We start from the raw sequence: 21,166 nt of genomic DNA, 5'->3' as shown, positions 1-21,166 counted from the left end.
TGAGGTTTCTCTGCTCCGTCACACTTGCAATCCCAGCATTGCATGACATACACCTGCCAGGTCTGTAGTACTTTTGATGTCTCTTGTTTTAAAGAGAAGTTATATCCCAACTAGCAGAAATTATCCACGTAAACAGTTTTTAAAACAAGACATGTTAAAATAAATAGCATTAATTTAGTGCTCTTGAAGAAAGGAAAATGTCTCAAGCTAGCTAAAATGAAAATATCTCAAGCCTCTACAGCCTGATCCTCACAGGCGGTTTGACTCAGAAAATTTGCAAGAAACCACCTGCAACTTTTTAAAGCCGAAAACATTTGGCAACAACTTGCTTAGAGGGTTTCTTTTAAAGCCATCAGTTTAAAGTGCAGTTTTGACAAGTTCTACTGTAACCCCTTTAGCTGGAAAATGGCAAATGCAAAAGCAATGAGGATTTATGAGGCTTTGACAGAGAAGAACACGAGGGAAACCTAACCAAAAGTGACACATTTTTTGTGCACTGTTATCCCATTAAACAATAATTAAATGCAATGTTGTATTGCTACTGAAAGCTTCTCAACACAAAGAGCAGTTGCTGCAGATAAGCGTGGCCAAAATGAACACAAAAGTTAATGCAAAAGTCATCTCAAAAAAGTTTATTAGCATGATTAAAAACGTGAAGAATGACAGTAAGAGAGACAGTAACTTAGCATGGAAGATTATCCATTTCAACAGTTTTATTCAACAAAGCTTGAAGTGAATGGATAACTTTATTGCCAGATTTTGCTTGATTTCTTTCACAACAGTTCACACTGTATCAGTTTCACCATTATAAAGACTATTGCTTTTGTTTGGATATGATCCCTGTTGCAGGTAATTATAAAAAAATATCCCCCATTGCTGCTGGATTGCAGAATGCAATGTTGGTTTAGGAGCTGGTAAAAAAGAAATACTCAGCTGAGGAGTCCATTTAAAAAACAACCTTTTTCTTCCTCCCCCCACTAATCACACTACAAAGAAATACATTATTATTTTGGCCTTTAAATTTCTTACATGGTATTTATTTAGCATGGCAATCCCAAAATTCCCTCCCTTTAAGTAACCATAAATCAAAATCCTCTTTCAGAGGCTGCTTCTTGGGTTAGATTGTGGAGCTTTACTTCACCCAGGCTTACACTGGCTTGAGGACAAAGACAGCATCATCCAGCACGTAGTAGTCATTGTACATGTCACCTTCACAGAGGTAGGGCAGTCTGGTGAAAGCCTCGATGGCAAAACCAGCTTTACTGAAAACTTCTGGCAGGCTGTTCACCTGCTCTTCCCAAGTGTGCCCTTTGATTTCCAAAACTTCTGAGGGCTTTTCCCACTTGCCACCTACTGAGAAAACAGAACAGCTTTGTTTCAATTATAAAGAAAACTTCATTGTGTGCTGCATTTTCCTACAGAAAGCATAATTACACCAATTATGTTTCATTCCACTCCACACAGGAGGTTGCCACACCACTCACAGACTTGTTGCAAGATCAGTTCCAGTTTATCCCTACTGCTCAAAAGCAGCTTCTTTAAGGTTATCTTTTGTTACATTTTTAACTAGAATCACCAGGAGGGGCTGAAAGGTAACTGCCATTAGTGAGGCCGGTGTCCAGCAGACAGGCACAGAGGTAATTACAGTAATTAGAGTCAGCAAGTAGAAAACTACAATTTGCAGTGAAACTTTCACCAGCAGATCTCCCACATTACAGTGGATGGCTACTTGGTGCCTTCAGTGGCCACCTACCAGCTGATCTGCTAAAGACTGCTTAGGGTCATATAAAATTAAGAAGCTGGTTAAGTAGCATACTGGAAAATGTCTTGTTATTTATTATATCCAATGAAATAATCTGAAGGATTATAGGTACAACTCTCAGGAATTCAAAATTTAAAGTTGTTCACTCATTTTCCAAGTAATGTCATCCACAACAAACAAAAGCTTTCTGGTTTGCTCTGTACCTTTAACCAGTTTGCTAAATGAAGTAGTAAACACCCTTCTAAACAGGAAGTTCTACATCTTGTGATTAAGACAGTTCTGCAAATCCAAACATTTCCTAAGTTCCTCTTCCTTCAAGAAGATTCATTTCCACAGAGATACAAGAAATGGCATCTTTCAACAAATTTAAAAACGTGCTAATGCTGGCGTTTGACTGGATCCTGTATGGTGCTGGTAAGACTTTCGAAAAATTTCTTACATTTTCTCACTTAACAGCAGTTAAACAAGACTGAGAATTTTGTGGTTATGATTTGCAGCACAGCTACGAAAGAAAAGCAGTGAAAAGTTTTGCTGAAAATCAGGTTAATTTCTGCTATTGTCATACACCTTCCCAAGTACGCAACTGCTAGCAAATGCTTTTCTCTTCCCAAAGCCTGAAACGCTGCTGTAACCTGTAATTTCTGGGTCAAATCCTGCTGCACTTCCCTGCTTGGAACACTCCAGCAGCAGCTTGGTTTCAGAGCAACTGTGTTTGTCTGGGTGGAGGGTTTGGGAAGTTCAGCAGGCAGCATCTATATGACCTGAGGCCATGGAGCTCTGCTCTGCAAGGACACCAGAGCCTGTGGATTAGGTGGAAAAGAGAAGGGGATCAGCTGCAGAAGCACAAGCTACTGCCTTTCATCACACAGCGTGTAAGTACACCCACAACTTACAATCTTCAGATTGCTGTAGCTGCTGTGGAATTGCTCAGATATGGACCTGACACAGAATCAGTTTCACTTTATTCCTGTAGAAGTCACAGCCACTGAATCTGATTGGATTTAGTGAGAAAAATGATGAAGGGACAATGCTAATTGTTCACCATGGACACGTTTACAAATTGTGTCTCAGCAGTACACTAAGAGATGTCAGTTTATTTATCTTCTAGTTTGTTATTTTCTGGCAAGCAGAAAAGGATGCTATTTAGATACTACCTTTATTTTCACTGCAATAAGCTCATTGCCATAGTTTAAACAGCTCCACTATTTATTTGAATAAAATTAAATATATTAACACAGAATTCACATGGATTTCAATAAGGACTTAAAAAAAAATCATCCAGACTAGTCATACTAAACCACACATTTTAGTTCCTTAATTAGAATGCTCTTCTCTGATTAACCTTCTTGTTTTCTCTGCACACATTTTTAAATGTCAGGACTAATAAGCACTATTTTTCTTAGAAACCCGGAGTCAATATATGTGATGAAGTGGAAGAATATCTAGGAACTATTGTGAATTCTAATCAATGTTATGAAGTTGCTAAATTATAAATGTCTTGATTTATGACATTTCCACTGCCTGCCTTCAGCTTGTCTGGTTTGACTCAGACCAGGAACAGTGGAGGAGAGAGAAAGCCCTGCAGAACTGCTCCACTGAGCAACTGCACTAATGTCACACAACATCCACCCGCACTGGTCAGTACCCCCACAAACATGCAGCACTAAATCTCAGGCTAGAAACTGCACAAAGTATTCTTCTGGTCTTTTTCAGTGCCAAAGGAAACATTCACATTGCTTTGGATCTATCAGTCTTCCCTATTTTGCCAAAAAATAGAAAGGCAAGCAAATCACCCTGTAGATAAAAGTGTTAAATGAGCTCATGTGCAAGCTGTAGGAACTACCTAAAAACAAAGTTTGCTGAAAACAGCCTTAATCATTTCAAGTTTGCAACACAGTGGATTTCGTCCTTTCCTCTCACCTTTCCTTCAATGAACCAAAAGTAGTTGGTTTTGCTTTTTAGACTGTGCCTGGCTTTTTAGCTGTCCCTCCCATCACCAACTGTTCCTTCCCAACAGGTGTTGCAGGTCAGTGCCGAGTCACTGTAGCACAGCCCAGGTTTCAGCAGGCTGACTCCTCCATGAATGTGTCCCTAACCTGCTCCTTCTCTGCCTCTGGATGCTCCACATCCCCACCTGAAGTTCTGTGGTTTCGCTTTTTAACTAATACTCATCAGGATTTGTGTACTCCTGGCTGCAGAGATCATCAGAAGTATAAAGTACATTCATCAGGAAATAACATCTTACTTCAGATAAAAGATCTGACTGAAGATGACAGTGCTGTTTATATCTGTGGAATAGCATTTTCAGACTCAGAGTCACCCCTTTCTAAACAAACAGGAGATGGAACAGTACTAATGGTAACAGGTCAGTTGATTATTCCTTCTTAATGAAGCATCTTAGAAATTATCTTTTCTAAATACTCTCTTTATTTATGCTTTCAAGAATGACATTTAAGATGGAAATACCAACAAACCCATTAGGAGTAGTATGGCTATATTAAGATGTTATTAGTAAAACCAGAGGGATTCCACAAATAAGCATCTCAACCCTGTTTGCTAATTAGGCTGTTCTGTCATATGATGAAGATGACTCTAGAATTCTGCAAAAGGAAGAAGTTTTGCACTTATTGCTGTCTAACCACATTCTACATCCTCTTACAGAAAGACTTTTGTGGCTGTCAGAAAGAAGTATCTACTAGAAAATGGGAAGTAGAGAAACCAACATTTAGTAGAAGTTGCCAAAAGAGTGCAGGGCCTCAGACCTGGGGATTCACACTGCTAGCCTGAGAAAAATGCTCCAAACCTTTGTATCACTTGCCTCTAGTTAAGAAAGTGATGAAACTTTAGTAACCACATTTCAGTTTTACATGCCTAAAACAGAAAAAGAAAAAAAAAAAAAACAGAAACACTCAGCTGGATTATTACTTTCTTTATAGTCCTTCCTTCCTCTAATTCCATTTCTGAATGGAAGTCTATGAGCTTTATTCAGATATACCTTTACAGGAGCAGAACACTGGATGCCATTCTCTTTCTACCCCTACAGGAAAGGTTTGTAATCAAAAGTAACAGGTCTCCATTGCCCTTGCAAACATATGAGTGAACAAAAGGAAAATGATCTCATTAAGGAATTTAGACTGAAAATTACCCATAAAAATATTGCTGGTATATGGTTTTTTAATTCCTCAGAGAAACAGAGCTGGAATGCAGAGTCTTAAAAAAATAAAGCGAATCAGAAGTGCCCTTTATTCTAACACTCATTTTTAATAAAGGATCAGGGAAGCATGTCAGCCATGGAAAAATCATCTCCATGATCGTTGCCTCGTCCTTACTGTTCCTGTACAGCTCTGCTGTGCTCATTTCCTTTGCGGTCCACAAGGTAGGCTCAGAGTGATTTTCTGGTTTTGCTCATTTTGTAAATCAATGCAGTTTTCCCCTCCATAAGGGGAATAAAAACACATTTCTAGATTTCATAACTCTTATGGTCAAGCTTTAAAGAGGAGGTTGGTTGAAGTCCATGTGCTGCACACACACATCTGTGAACTCCTGCGTGGCACATACCTGGACTCTCAACAGCAACCACATTTATTTTTTTCAGTAAAGTGTCTAAAATAAAAGGTATTCTGAAGTTAAAATTATCCAGAGAGTATAAATTTCTAGTAAAAGTAATTTAAATTCACATCAAAGTATTTATGAGCTGCAATAAAGTTACTGCAGACTGACTTCACTTGTCTACTGATTCTCTTCATACGTGTACAGAAGAGAGACCTTGGTAAAATTTAAAAGTATCAGAGACTTGGAAGGAGTTTTATGCTTACAGAAACAAACCCATTAAAATGCACATAGTTAAAAGTTACGTAATTATTGTTGGTTTTTAATTTAATCTAGAACAAAATTTGTGTTTAGATAAAAACAAACAGAGCTACAACAGGAATCTTTACATGATAATGAGACTTTGACAGGAGCATCAGGACTTCACAGTCCTTACTGGTATCATATGGTAAAATGATTCTTTCCTGTACTGTCTAAGCATAAAGACAGGACTGGCTTTTTTATTTTTGTTTTTCTTTAGAAGTGAAGGTACAGAGTGAAGAGTACAGTGAGAAAAATTAAACAAGCCTTCTTCAGGGGAAAAACTGGATCTGTGATGCCACTGGTTTATTTTTGAGAATTAAGTAGTGTGTCAAGCAGGTCTCACTGTGCTCAAACCAAAAACACTTGCAGTATCTACTACCAGAAGCTGAGAAAGGTTTCACACGTGAAAAGCTCTCTGATTTTTCCAATGGCATAAGCTGATCTAGCGAACACTTACCTACAAACTGACACTGCAAAAGGGCAACAATTTTAACTACTCTGCTAACTTCTCATCTTATATTTTAACTGCTTTTTCATTTATTTTCCCTCCCTCCAGTTAAAACCAAAGCTGCGAAAGAAAAGTGGGAAAGACCAAACAACAGAGAACTGTGTATGTTACCGTGTTATTTGCTTTGTCTGAGATTCAGAGCTTCTTCTTGTCTTTTTGAAGTATATTTGGCATCAAATTTGTGATTAGTTGATGATTCCATTGAAGAGACATCTGAGCTGCCAAGGCTTCACTTTAGATTTGTAAAAAATTAGTTATCAATTTATATTTAACTAATTTTAACAAATCAGGTAATTTATTTTTAACACATTGGATGCATGGTAAAGTTAATCTCTGTAAAGGCCATCTCTAACACACTGTTTCCTTCAGGTTTTAAGTAAATTTTGTTCAAACTTCTGATAAGTTTTTACTTGGTTTTACTATTAATTAATGACAACCACTTGTATGAAAATCAGAATCCATGCATTTAAAGAGCCATTAAAGAAGGTGTGTATGTTAAGTAATGCAATAATAATGTAATTTTAAAACCTTCTGCTTGTTAAACTGCATGTTTTTAAAATGCTACTTAGTAATAATCCCAAAGACATATCCATGTAAAAAACCTAAATTAGAAAAGGTAGAAAAACATGTTTCCTCCAACTCAAAATGTTGCACTGAACCAAAATATTTTAAATTATTTGCAGAAAATAAATAGCGGCCGAAAAATTTTTCAAGCAATTGCTCAAGAACTTCAAAAGCAGAGATATGCTCAACACTGCCAGCAGCCTGTGAGTATCCACCCACCAATACCTAAATTTATGGGGAAAAAGGGAGACCAGAAGGTTTTAGGATTTTACTATATCTATTTCCTTTAATGTTGATAGAGATGTAAAACAAGTATTCTGAATGACGGTCAAGGACATTACAAAGCATTCTAAAGGGCCGAATGCATACAATTACATATATATATTTACATGTATATATACACACACACCCCCCTTTTTAAATGTATGCTTGTACATTTAAAATTAGAACTGCCATAAATTTGTATTTTGCCACCAAGAGGTCTGGTTCTGTACTGTTTGGTAAAGTGCCTGGAGCTGTTACGAGGTTATGTTTGAAAAGTACTGCTTTTTCAGCTCCTCTTGCTCCATTAACCCAGAGTAGGGGACAGAAACATAACAAACCTATTATAAAAGCTCTGTAATATATTTAAAGGTATTTCCTTTCCTCCAACACATAGAGCCTAAATTAAGTGCATTCAACATCACTGGGTAAAGCCACACAACTTATTTCATCATTCTAAATTTAAGCCATTAAGTCTTGTATGACAATAATTTTATATGTGACATGTAAATTATTAAAAAACAAAACCAAACCAAACAACTTTAGAAATCACACATATTTGAAAGCAAAGAAAATTGCATCAAAATCTTGCTTCCAAAATCTTGCTTCTCTTGAGAAACAATGTTAATTCTTTCCTATTCTGAGCAGAGAGATCATTCAGAGACACAAGGAGGAACCAAATGACACACGGACCAAAGTCAAGCACTTCTCCTACAGACATTTCACTTTATTTATTTCCACACAGCTCCAATTATTTTCCTCTGTAATTACCCCTTTAAAGCCTTCCAGTCCCTGCTGACATGACCTGGTCCTTGGTTTGACCATCAGATATGAAAATATGGGCAATGTTTTACTGCCCCTGAGCCCTCTGGAGATTAGGAAAAGCCAACAGGATAAGAAACATGTTCTGAAGACTGTAGATACCACATGGACAAAAACAACTGGATAAGAGGGGAAAAAGGATTTCACTGAAACACTAAAGGGATGGAGTTTGCCTCAAAAAAGAAATTCTGCCTTTATTTAAAAAAAAAAATCAACTCAATAACACAACACTTCTGTCCCTAGGATGATTTGGAAGATGACACTGTTTATCAGAACAGATGAGCACATGCAACACTTCAGATTTGTTCAACAGTTCTCCTGCATGCAAAGGAGCAGGTGAGGAAGTTAAGCTTCTTCACAGACTTCCCCTGCTTTTAAGGAAGAGGAGAAAACCTTGCAGGGCAGTGTTCTTCAGGAGTATTTTCTAAACAGATCACCAGAACCAAGTGCATTGTACCTTACATCAGTGTTACATATTCCATTTTCCATTTCCAAGAACCCTGGGAAAAGACTTCATCTTTGTAAGATAACTGCTGATACTTCATAAAAGTTTCCCTTTTTAGTTTAGATTTAATTGTGTCTTTTTTTTTTCTCTTTACATAATCTTTTATGTATTCCTGTTACATGAAACAGGATGTGAAAGATGTTTAACAATTGACAGCAACAGAAAATAAACTCGGTTCATGGGTGAAATTCTGGATATGCTCATGTTAATGGGGTAGTTATTGATGTAACATTTACAGACCAACAGTAAATTAGCCTTAGACCAGTTTAAACAGAGCAAAACCTATGTATTAGACAGGCAAGCAGAAAACACTGACAGTATAAACACACACACTATCCTGGAAAAGCTCATTTGGGATGGGAGCATCTTCCAAACCTATTTAGGAAAGTAACTGTCATTGTGAAAACACTTCTCCTCCAATACTAGAACTCACCTGCTAGGCTGACAACCCCCATCTCCCAGTCCCACCATCCCAAGTCAGGAATACCTGGAGCACCACATTTTGCCTTTACAAACCTGTTCAACATGGATACAAGCACAAAAAAGAACTACACTACCCAATATACTTTTTTTTAAGTACCTTTTTCAGCAGTTACTACCTAACCAATCTGCAAAGTCAGCACTTCTGCAAGGTACCTGTTGGTATCAGGCATTTTCCCTTCTAAAGAACAGCTGCATCTTTTATCATAATTCAAATAAAGCAAGGCTTTGTTTAACAAATGAAGTGGCATTTTGCACTTCTGCAAGATGAGAACTGACAATTGAGACAAAGCAAGGGTCCATCTTACACACTACTGTGTTTCCAGCTCAATTAATAGTATTTCAGGAGGACAGAATACACACCTTTGCCTTCTCACCCCTGTCAATTCATTACAAGGATATGAACATGTTCAACAAGGAAATTTCACACTCCCAGGCTCCCAATGTTCACTGCTTCTGAAGTATGGCATGACATTTTTTAGAGAAACTTACACCAGTCCAGTCATGTATTACCCAATAATGACTTTTTCTGTCTATATTAGGAAATACAAAGGATTCTTATATGACTCTGTGAAACACCTAATAAAAATGAAGTTGTGGTAGTACTTGTTCTTAGTGACTGGTCTAATACCTGATGATTCATCAGGCTCTCTTGCCAGTGTAGACACCTGCAGTAACTGCATTCCTGGTTGTTCTGCATGTTGAAATAAAACTGAAAAGCCCCAGAGAGAATTTATGACTGAGCTCCTCTGGACTCTAGGTGTCACTGTCATTCCACAAACAGTGAGCACAGACCTGTATTTTAATTTCTTCTCCACCTTGCTTTGTTCTCTTAGAGCAGGTTTTATGTTATTCACATAGACAGCTTCCACCATTACCATCCACTATACTGCATGTAATAACCCATATATCTCATTTTGATTAAAATAATTTCTCCACTTTAATCTATGGGTCTATCACTGGATCATACACCTTACCTGCCCCAACACTTTTCCATTTGTTCTCCCTCTACAAAATTAAAAAGTTTCACTACATGGGTCCAAGCTGGTTTTAATAAGCTGCTACAAGAAGTTACTTGAGCTGAGGAATGTTCTCCTCTTTGAATGTTCCAAGTATAATTTTGTTATATACAAAACATATGTACATATCTATTTTTAAAATGCATCATGTAGAACAGCTGAATGAAAATACTGAACTTCTAAAATGGTTTTTACATCATGAAGACAGTCTGGCAGCTAATTGTCTGTTTCTTTAGCCCACAGTTAAATTGGTCTTTAGTGGGAAAGCTGTAACTTTTGTGTGTGCTAACCTGCACTGATAACAGTTTACATGGGTCCATATCCATAATTGTGGCAAATAGTGGCAAAGGAATTCTACAAGGAGAAGCCATATTGTTCCACATTATAGGAACAATAAGTTATAACCAAATATGCTTGAAATACTTTACAGATGCCTAAGTAAAACACCACATCTAATTTAAGTCACACTACTTTTCAAAATAGTTACAAAATTGCAAGCTCAAATACTGTACTATAATTAATTCTTCACCTGATGGCATTACTTCTTATACTTATTTTTTTCCCTTTTCCCATCAAAATACCACTAGCATGCAAAAAGAGAAAACCAGATTCAGTTTGATGCATTTGTGATTGCCAGAGCATGATGAGTTCTGTATTTTCTGGGCATCCAAGCCTTTCCACAGACAAGTCTTAACACTCAAGGAGAACCAGAAAAATGACTGATGAACATCAGCCTCTTGGAATTCAAACCACTTCAGGGTGCTTCAACCTGAATCCACAGTCACAGGCATGTAAAAAGGTTCCTAGTCCCTTTAGACGTTTAATCATAAGGACAGATTCATCTGAAAATCTCTCCTATATTTCTTTAAATTCCAAGTAGGGTAAATAATTGAGTTTTGGCACTCAATTTTACCTTTTTATTCCTGTTACTAGTACAATGTAAATTCATACAATATTAATAGTGGTTGATACTTTGTATTTGTAGGGGTCCATATTTTACTTTGAGAGCTTATGCTGGAAAGTGAAAGTTATCTTTTTATGGATTTTATGTGGGATTCATCTGGAACACTTGAAACAGCTTGACTTGAATGGCTCTATTCAGCATTAGACAGTTCTGGTGGTTTTGCTCAACTGGTCACTAGAGACAGCTGGGGTAAAAGGCCCTAATCAGGGACCAGTTTTCCTAAGTTGCTCCAACACAGCTGAAATGTGGTAACTTGCAAAACAGGATCTGTGACTTCAATATTTGAGCTTTTTGTTGGTGTCAACAATGTATTCTGTGGAGTTAACAAAACAGCTTACATCACGTGGCCTATTTACCTATGATTTCATACTTCTGAACATGCCTTCTACTAGTTATTAGTAAAAATCAAATACAAGCATGTCACTTATGAAACATTTAATTTGGGAAACTAGATCCTACAAATGCTTTCTTTACCTGCCTAGACAGCTGTTAATCTGTGCACTTACCATTTTCCACATAGGGGTGAAATGGCAGAACCAGTGCTAGGATGACTCTGCCTCTGGTTGGCTCCAGTACACTTCTAATGTCTTTTAATACAGTCAGTGGTTGATCACAGCGATCCAGCAAATTCAAACAGCTGATAACATCATACTGAAATCCTGTGTTTTGCCATTCATTTACACCAAGCACCCTGTGAAAGGAAAGAGAAAGAGATACAATCTGTTAAATAAAAACAAGCTGATTTCAGACAGAACTACTGAAGAGAAAAATTCCCTGTGGACGTGTTGATCGTGCAGGTAAGGTCAATCACTTAGAGAAGAGACAGACATGATCCCTTCTGGTCTTTTGGAAAAGAAAACTAAATCAATGATCAGCATGGCTGCATGTCCAGCCCTATGAACCTTTACACTGTCTGATAAACAGCAGGTAATAAAGGAGACAAAAACCAACACTGGTAAGAGGGATCATCACATGTGCTTGGTTTTTTGCTGTTGTACAGGCTAACCTTTTCCATAACAACCAAACAATAAAGGAATTGTCTGACAATACTGAACATTCATTAAATTACAAATAGATTGCTTGCTGTAATGTCTGATAAAAAGGATGTAGGAATTATTCAGTCAATACCTGTATTTCTTCTTCTGAAGCTGCCATATCATCGTTTCAGACAATTCAGTGGCATAGATTTCTTCAAAGTGAGGACTCATAACTTTAGTGACTTCTCCATCTCCAGCCCCTAAATCAAGAAGTCTATGGGATTTCCATTCAGGATTTATTTTAAGCAGTCTTTGAAATTGTTCTGGGGAAAACACAAACATTGAGCCCCTTCCCAGTAGCCTAAAATGTAAAAAAACAAGAAATGACCAATTTTGTACAAACTTTAATAGGACAGGCAGTGAAGAAATTTAGAATGTGCTTTGGCAGGAACCAGTCATACATAATAGTAGACAAGGTCATTGCTCAGATAAATTTTAAATCCAGTTCAACTTGTCTTGCACTTGTAAGAGATCAAACACAGAGCCACATGCAGTTACAGTGGTTAAGACTCCAGAAGGAATTTGATTAGGTAAGGAAGAGCTCATGGGGTGCAGATCAAGAAAATGATTGCATTAAAAAAAAAAAAAAGAAGGGGAAGAAAAAGAGTAGGAAAGATAAAGACTGAACCTTACTTGTCACATCTGCAGATTTGAATCTCTGCTACCTACCTTAAAAAAAACAACAGGATGAAATAACAGAGGAAATAAAATGGCTGCAGACACAGAAGTATGCACAATGAATGAGGAATAGGATGTGGAACGAGGAGGGAAGACAGAAAACAGATTTAAAGAAAGCATGGGGGTAACGCTGCTGGAGGGGCAAAAGAGATTTTTAAAATTCTATGTTACAATGGCTTTTGCTGCTATCTGCAGATCCTGCATTCAACATGAAAAGCTGTGGAACAGAAAATAGACAACTCATTAAGGAATCGGGTAGAGCTGACAGTTGGATTCCTTATGGATCAAGTCAATGCCATACCCGCCCATAACTGTTTGAAGACTACACAGTGACATGTTTCAGCTGTCATAGCAGAATTCAATGATGAAACAGTTAGAAGAACAGGCAGAGGAAGAAGAACTGGTCACTAATAGACTGCAGGTAGATAAATACTATTCTTTAAACTCCTGTTGGATAGCAGGTTAAACTTAAAGACAATGAACAAGGAAATAAAAGCAATCAGGAAAAAAGGTAAACAGAGACAAAAAGACTCAAAGAATAAAAAATGTGAGAAGGAGCTGGCCTAGGAAAGACTGACTACTAAAACCCAAAGAAACAAAAAGGACTGAGTATACAAAGTCATAGAGAAGAAACTAAGCAGGATATCAAATGTATAAAAATAAACACACTACATCCAATTTAAGAAGAGCCCCCTTGCAGCACACATGTGTCAGTCCACACTGTATAATTGGCTCATAGCTATTATTCCTAACAGCATTATGAGGTGTTATTCAAAGCCCTGAAGAGCCTTTGAAAAAAAAAATGGAAGAGAAAGGAAGAAGAGACCAAAGGAACCTTTATATAAAGCTACACATAACTAAGAACACCACAGGGAAGCTCATAAAGTCATCTGAGTAGAAAATAAGGAAAAGGACTATTTTTCTAGCCCCAGTAGACAGCTCCTATTTTGTATCAGACTGTGCAGAAGTATGTAGCAGGTGCAGAGGTGGGGATACTGGAGAAATTGGCTAAATGTAACAAAATGCATTTTTCATAAGGTCAAAGCTGATAAGCTGTTAAATGGGTCTGAATGGGGTAAGGTGAGCAAAAAAGAGCCCTGCCTTGTTTGAAAAAAATACTAAAGCACCCATGAACAGCCAAACTCCCCTGCAACTGATGCAATAAGAATAGAAGAATGCTGTTTTATCAACTTATGTTTTCCTGCTTTGCTGATGGTTCATAAGTCAAACATGCTCCTTCAGAAGTCATCTGTTCCAGGGCAGCTTACACACAAATTGAGGTGAAATTGTTTCAGGGAACAAGAGAAAGGACAATACTCCACATTTGTGTTACCAGACACAACACTTGGCCAGCTTTGCAGTGTTTACAAATGTGCCATGATTTGCCATGGACAGGCAAACACTCTCCAGCAGGAAGAGTTTTAGGTACAATACAGAACAGTCTGGATACAGCCACCAGGACAATCACAACAGTGACTGACAAAAATGTGGCAGCAGGGAAAGGGCAAGGTGGGAGGGGGGAAGAATGCTAAGGGAAGAGACACAAAGAACACTCTCTTAGAAGAAAATTAATACAAGTCATTGTTATAAAATGAAATTAGAATCCTCTTACTGTCTTTTATTTATTGCAATTATCTCCTCTGCCCCCCCATACTGCAAATGGTGTTCACCATTACGAGGGCTGGGAATGATGAACACAGGAGGGCATTTCACCTCTGACAGAGCAGCAAAGGGAAATTACACATTTTGAAAAGCTGGCAGATCAAGGGGTAGGGCTGAACACTTGAAAACTCTAAATCCAAACTGTATTTAGCTTACCCAAGATCAGCTTTTCACTTACCCATTGATAGATGTTCTGGACATAAAAAGGCTAAAAATAGAGGACACGAAAGAGTGATAGAGCTGGATAAACAGCCAGCCTGACTTCTCAATGCTGTTGTTTAAGAAGATCTGTGTTCCTTGGTCAAGGTAACTCTGGACAAAAATAGGCTGAAGGGATTCAGACAATTGTTCAGTGTTGCAGACATACCACTAGAGAAAAGAGATAAAGGATCATTTTAAAAGTTCAGCAATGTAAACCCAGAAGTAGTCAAAATTAATACATACAAAACTATTACCAATTTCCATAAATACAAAAATTTAGCTTTTCCTATGGTCTTTCCAACAAACTTCAGGATTAAATTAACTTAGAATTGTAACAAAGTGAGGACTGATTACTTCCTAAGAAATAGTGGTTTAATTTTTGTCTTAATTATTACCTTGTACTTGGAAGAGATCTACAAGGTAAATTCTTTAGAAAGCCAACATAGGTCCTCTAGGCAAAAGTTGTATTAAAAAAATTCAAATTTCCTTCTAATGAAGAATATCACTATGATTTTTTACTCTCCTACACTTACATGGAGTTGGTGCCAGTCCTTCTCATAAAATGCCATTGTGTCTGTTTTCTACCATTAAGAATTATTCTCTACAGCCAACACCCTCTCATCTCCCCGTTAAATCTTGCAATAATGTTCCTTAATCTGGCTGCATGTGCTCATTGTGCAGACAGGGAGCTTTAAGTATCCTAAAGTGAGATGTAGAGTTTTAGCAGAACCTTGTAAAAAATACACATGGAAGGACAGGAACTGCCAGTTGGGGCAACTCCCCAAAGATTTAACACACATGTGCTCAGACCCTGATCCCATCACATTTGTTTGCCTTGTTGGGAGAGGAACATTCACTCCAGGCAGGTTTACACAGCATTCAGCACAGTGGAACTTGCAGTCATCACTGGAATGGGACAGGATTCTTATGGCAGTGTGTGCAGCTTCCCAGCAGCAGGGCCAGCAGCAGAGGGGAGCACACAGTGCTCTGGGGCCCCTATGCCAGATTCATGAGCAGGGGCTCCATCAAACACTGGCCCAAGGCAGAGAGGGGAGACCCCAAGACCCCTCAGCTGAGCAGCAAACATACTGCTGAGGTTTGAAAACCTCCTGCACAATGGGTGCATTTCTGGCAGAATCAGGCTCTGGACTGTACTTTCAAACACACCAGTGGGTAGAACAACTGAGTGATCCTTTCCTCTGAAATGCAGATTCTGAGCCTGGCACAGGGATCCCCAAAACTGCTGATTCACCAGTTTAGGTCTCTTCTCACTGCAGCTCAGCACTGGTTAAACAAATCAGCATAGGCCAGTGATTCCCAGAAGGAATCCTTAGTGGCTCCTGAAAAACCACTAAAGCAGCAGCTTGTGTACTTTGTCCATTCCTTCAGAAGCCAATTCCAAGAGTGAAGCAGAAGAAGCTGAGGATCAGGCTGGGATGTGTCAGCTTCACTCTCAAGGCTGCTGCCTCACTCCACTGAACAGGTATGGAGTGGCTCAGATGATTTTGCAATGTGTTGCCAGTTTCAACCCAGACAAAAACCTTTTCAAAGCCTTGGGAAACAGAGGCTTTGTTCCATAAGCAGCATGACTACACCTGAGCTCATACACCTCAGGGTTCTGCACTGAACTCTCACCTGCAGTTACACTAAAAACAACAGTCCTACAATTCTCATCTTTAAAATTTCTAAATATTGACATAACCACTGACAGAAGGATGATGGTGACAACTTAACAGAAGCTTGTTTTCAAAAATTAGGTGTTGTTTACAGATCTCCAATTTCTTCTTCTCAATGTGGTTTAGTGGGTATGGTGGTATTTGGTCAAAGGTTGGACTTGATCTTGGAGCTCTTTTTCAACCTTAGTGATTCGATGACTATGATCTCTCATGGTTAGTCTTGCCAATAAGGTTATTGACAACTACCTATAGAACACTGGTGAGTAACAGAAATTCTAACACATTAAAAGAGCGGAAAAAAAACCCCAACCCCCCAAAAACCCCACTCTAAATTTCAAATCTAAAAAAAAGGTGAAAACCAGCTTAATTCCAGAACTACTTCATCAGAAGAGAAACTGCTTTTGTTTTCCTCCACATACAACGTATGAAAGGCCACTAGTTATGTGACAAAGTGTGTGTCAATCTATTTTCAGATTGCTGTACAAAGACCTTTGTTACAACAAAAATTACAAACATTGCATCTCTTGCCTAATATTAGTAAAAGGATGAAAAACTTCTTTTAAATAATTTACATACAACTAGTTAAGTCAGTAAAACCGCAGAGTCAAAGTACCAGCAGTCTGAACATGCAACATTGCTTACCCCACAAACTCAGTAACCATAAATCTTACTAAGTGTACTAAATAATCAATACCTACATTTAAAATCTAGATCAAATAAAACAGAGATGGAGATTATCCACTGCAGACCATCTACCTGTGAATGACACAGGCACCTCCACAACACATTTCCCTGACTTGTCTTTCTACTACAGCTCTTAACAACACAAAAGACTTTCAGATTTTCTTTGTTCACCAGAAGGAAGTTCTTCCCGTAAACCTGAATTTTGCTTCTCTTTGTACTTATGTCCTGAACGTTCCCAACAGCAGACCACAAGCACTAAATTCCAGGGATACATCCACCCAACAAGGTTCTGGATGTCAGCACCCACCCAGAGCAGTAAGAAGGCTGCAGAAATGGATCAGCAGGAAGAATTATGGTCTTCCTTTGTACAGCAGTCCTCAAGTGCTTATACTACATCTTCTTCGTTAGCTCGCTTCTGCATATTTAACCTAGATTAAGCTGCTAGCTTCCTTCTGCACTAAGACTTTTTATTAGCCCTTCTAACTCCTGTCAGATTTTCAGCAGCATTTCGCCAAAACATAGTGCGGATCTGAACGCATTCCAAATGAAATCTATCACACAACCATTGCACTGCAAGTGCACAGCCCCTAACTTCACAAGGTACCGACCCATGTGGCCACACTGCCCAAACACAGCACTAACCTTTTATCGCAGTGGGATCACATTGCAACAACTCATTCCTAGTCTGCCACCTCCTACTGCTCCAAGGCCTACTGAGAGTCTCAGTTTCCCACTTTTTTTTTTGTTTTCCCCTAGATGCACCGGTACTAATTACAAACACCTCTGTGATTACAAACCCAGCCCCGTCACCACCACCTGCAAACTTCCCTGGAGCGCTCTTCTCACAGGGCTCACCGGACAAACGGGGGTGTGCATTGAAAAAGCGGGGTGCACATCCAGAACCCGGGGCGCACATCCAGAACCCGGGGTGCCTCTCTCCCGGGAGGAGCTCCGGCCCCGACCCGCCCCGCTCCGGGTGCCAGGACAGGCGCTGCTTCCCGCGCCGGTTCCGCCGGGCTCTCCGCGACTCCCCCGCGGCGCCCCCCGAGCCCGCAGCCCCGGGAGCGCTCGGCGGCGCGTTCCGCAGGGAGGGCGCACGGCAACTTTCTCACCGCAGGACAGAGGAGTTCCCTCTCTTTGTCTGCGCTGCCCGGCCCGCTGCCCCCTCAGCCCGCACCGGGGTCCCCGCTCCTCACGCCGATCCCCCCGCCCCTGCCCGGCGGAGCTCCCCGGGGACGGGGGGGGTCCCTGTGCCGCCCCCGTCGCCCAGCCCGGAACGATGAGGGGAGGGAAGGGAGGGGCGGGCAGCGCGGCCGCCGCCGGGGCTGTACCTGGTGGTTCTCCCTGGCGCCCGGGGCTGGCTGGCGGTGGCTGCCCATCATATTCACGTAGAGGGACCTGGATAAAGGGCTCCGCAGGTACCGGGCCGGGCCAGCCCACATCGTCCTCCTCAGCACCCACAGGAGCAGGGTGTAGCAGCCCAGCCAGCACAGCCACAGTCTCATGGGGAAGGGGCGCGATCAGCCCCGCGCGCCGCCGCCGCCCCCCCGCTCCATGGCAGCGGCGGCTCCGCTCGGGGCCCGCGCACACGCTCCGGGCGGAACGCGCCGCCGCGGCAGCGGGGCCCGCCCGGACGCCTTCGCTGCGACACGCCGGGGCCTGGCGCGCACACCCTCTCCCTCCCTCTCCCTCGCCAATGGCCGGGCGGGGCTGCGCTGCGTTCGAACCGGAGCGGGGCCGGGCAGGGCGGGCTGGCGGCCGCTCGACCGGGCCCCTCAGCCGGGCTCCTCCTTCGTCCCCGCCCCGGGCTGGCGGGCGGGCGGAGGCCGCCTCGGCGGCGCTGGCGCACGTGCTCGGAGCCGCCCTATCAACCGCGCGTGCGCAGAGGGGCGCGGAGCGAGCCTCGATCGTGCGGAACCCTCAGCGAGCGGGGCCGAGCCCTCAGAGCGGGTTTGATGGCTGGGCCCGAGCCTCGCTGGTGAGGGGCTCTCAGCGAGCGGGGCCGAGCCCTCAGAGCGGGTTTGATGGCGGGGTCCAGCCCCTGCGTGGCCTAGGAAGGGTGGCACTGGCAGCCAGACCCCTCTGGGATCCTGGCTCTTACTTGGAACCTCCTCTGATCAAGCACTGATCACATCCAACCTTGCCTATCCTGGGAAATCAGCAAAACCAGAGCAACGACAGAATATTGCCAGAGGATTTTTGTGTGCAGTTCATTTTCACTGATGTTTAGCCCCCTTGAGGAAGGTTTTTGACTTGAGAGCTTTAGACAGTCTTCCACTGAAGATGGTTTGTTTTTTTTTTGTTTTTTTTTTTTTGTTTTTTTTTTTTTTTTTTTTGTTTGTTTTTGTTTTGGTTTTTCCTCTCCAATAGCTAGATGGGCTAGCATGTCTTTTTGGTCTATTTTTATTTGGCTTGGGATTAAGACTCTCCTTTCCACGCCTGTTCTTATTTGTATACACAGACTAGTTTTTCCCTTCAGGAATAAAACAGCTTTGTAATCAAAATCCAAAATGACAAAAGATAAATTTGCTGCTTTTTAAACAGACATCTGCTCACAATATTATAAACCAGTAAATAAAATTACTTCAGGTTAGTTACGTGTTGTTCACAGGGCAACATATCTTGGTTTTATCACATAAAAAAATACAGATAATTGATTGCATACCAAATAAATCAAGAAATTTGCTAGCTTTTGTCTTTGCACTGTTAGCATACAACCTGGGTGTGTTTTAATGGCATTTTTCAAAATTCCTACCCAGTGTTACATTTGTCATTAATATTCTGATGCAGTAGTTGTATACTCAGCATATTTTTCTCTTGACAAGCCATAAAGAACACACTATTCATGCATATTTAGGTAATAATTTTGATCCATAGTCATTTGCATATAAGCTGGTGGAGCTGTAACCAACTGCTGGACAACCTCAGCAAACCCTCTGTGGGGTAAGCAAGCTTTGTCATTCAATTAGTGTGCTGGGAAAGAATTCCCAGAAATAATGGAATCACTTTTTCTACTTCTGCTCCGCTATTTGGAGAGCATTTTTTCTTTGTCTTGATGGAAAATTTCGATAATCAGTTGAATCCCTGGAGCAGAAAAGGTCCCAAACCCAGAGAGGGTTGAACCCAGCCGTTGTTGCTGTGTGCTGGCCCCCCCTGGCTTCTGGAGCAGCCTTGGGGGCAGGGCTGGCTGCACAGCCTTGTGTAGTCTACGGTGTGAATCCTCAATTTTCCCAATAAAATGTGATGCCAGGTTTTAGCTTTTATATTTTTCAGATTCTGTATTGCTTTAGTGCATATTTCTAAGCTTCATTTTAGGGGAGAGTAAGCTCTCTTCACAGAGCAGGTAGACAAAACATTTCCTTCTCTAGCTGGGGACCAAAGGCAAATGATCCAAATCTCACGCTCAGGAGCAGAAACAATGTGGACTGAAGAGAGAAAAACAAGAAGGATGGGACTTCATAAGCTAAAGCTGTAACTGGACAATTAACTCCAATATGCAAATGGACCAGAACTTATAAAACTGAGAGACCCCATGACTGGTCGTGCATTTTGTGACCATTGTGAGTTCACCTGGGGTGAACCAGGGCTCGCCCTGGCTGAGCTCCTGTGCTGCCCAAGGTGGATTTATTGAGGCCTCCTAATAAATCCCTACTTTATTCTTTAACTCCATTTAGTCTCTGTTCTAGGTCAGCCTTCAGAAAGCATCAAATGCAGTGATAAAACAACTTCTATTACTGAAACATTAGCAAGAAGGATTACCAGAAAGAGGTCTTTAAGGTAAACACAGATACCTGAAATCCTCTCCCCCAAAGGTAACCCAGGAAGCCCAGTTGTGGGTCCCTCCAGACCTTCAGGACAACTCCCCCCAGTCCCAGTTTAATGTTCCTTTACCAAACCAGCTGGAATTCTTTTGCCCGCATGCACCATTGAGCCTTTTCCCCCCACAAGCTGGCCTAATGATGCCAGGAAGTGCCTACAAGTACTTGAGGAGATGTGGCTTATCTGAAGTGTACCTTCCCTTCCTGCTCGTCTTTCCTGACAGCACCCATTAGGCTGTGGAACTGTATTCAAATGTAAACATTCCTACCAGCCATGTCAACAGAGTACTTTCATGAATTACTGAGCAGTTCCAAAACCAGGGCAGCAGGAGACTGGGAAGGTCATTTTCTACAAGATCAGAACAGAAGTGAGCATGTAAGCTCCACATAACATCATTTTTCCTCACTTAAAATTAAATATGCTTTGTTGTCATTTATTCAATATTTTCACTCTATCACTGACCATATATTATATTACTACTATATTAGGCTAACATTCTTTAGTGTCTATTGGACAACATCCTTTTAGTCTAGCAGACATTTCTGCTTATTGATTTTCAATAAATAAAATTCATTCTGTGTATTAAGTTCCATATTCTCAGAATTTATAGAGAAACTCTAAGAATGAGATTCAAGCATCACATTTCTCCTCCTCTGAGCTTACCACAGCATT

General features: G+C 40.7%; 2 protein-coding genes across 6 annotated transcripts in view; one reads left to right on the top strand and one right to left on the bottom strand.

The window, feature by feature from the left end:
* Nucleotides 1-617: 617 nt before the first annotated feature.
* Nucleotides 618-21,166, bottom strand: part of METTL9 (methyltransferase 9, His-X-His N1(pi)-histidine) — a 23,600-nt gene continuing 3,051 nt past the window's right edge. Inside the window, exons 1-5 of one of the 4 annotated variants that reach the window (XM_059861974.1) lie at nt 18,007-18,284; nt 14,293-14,483; nt 11,866-12,075; nt 11,244-11,428; nt 618-1,350 (exon numbers count right to left, since the gene is read on the bottom strand). In XM_059861974.1, coding sequence (XP_059717957.1) covers nt 1,148-1,350; nt 11,244-11,428; nt 11,866-12,075; nt 14,293-14,483; nt 18,007-18,180 — 963 coding nt within the window. In that variant the 5' untranslated portion in view covers nt 18,181-18,284 and the 3' untranslated portion in view covers nt 618-1,147. Of the gene's footprint in view, nt 1,354-11,243; nt 11,429-11,865; nt 12,076-14,292; nt 14,484-17,530; nt 17,969-18,006; nt 18,285-21,166 lie in introns of those variants that run through there. The other 3 variants (XM_059861973.1, XM_059861976.1, XM_059861975.1) reach the window with 3 other exon arrangements.
* On the top strand, nt 2,018-8,462 carry IGSF6 (immunoglobulin superfamily member 6). 2 transcript variants are annotated; one of them, XM_059861978.1, is made up of 7 exons: nt 2,071-2,176; nt 2,376-2,634; nt 3,780-4,127; nt 5,032-5,138; nt 6,171-6,224; nt 6,806-6,889; nt 8,013-8,462. In XM_059861978.1, exons 3-7 carry the CDS (start codon nt 3,842-3,844, stop codon nt 8,049-8,051), a joined length of 570 nt encoding a protein of 189 aa, XP_059717961.1. In that variant the 5' UTR covers nt 2,071-2,176; nt 2,376-2,634; nt 3,780-3,841; the 3' UTR covers nt 8,052-8,462. The 2 variants fall into 2 exon arrangements, with proteins under 2 accessions (XP_059717960.1, XP_059717961.1); XM_059861977.1 differs by lacking the exon at nt 2,376-2,634 and having other exon boundaries at nt 2,018-2,176.

The sequence above is a fragment of the Haemorhous mexicanus genome, chromosome 17 (genome assembly GCF_027477595.1).
Source record: "Haemorhous mexicanus isolate bHaeMex1 chromosome 17, bHaeMex1.pri, whole genome shotgun sequence".
NCBI lineage: Eukaryota > Metazoa > Chordata > Aves > Passeriformes > Fringillidae > Haemorhous > Haemorhous mexicanus.
The sequence above is the reverse complement of the archived record's forward strand: the minus strand, read 5'-3'. Positions and strand labels throughout refer to the sequence as shown.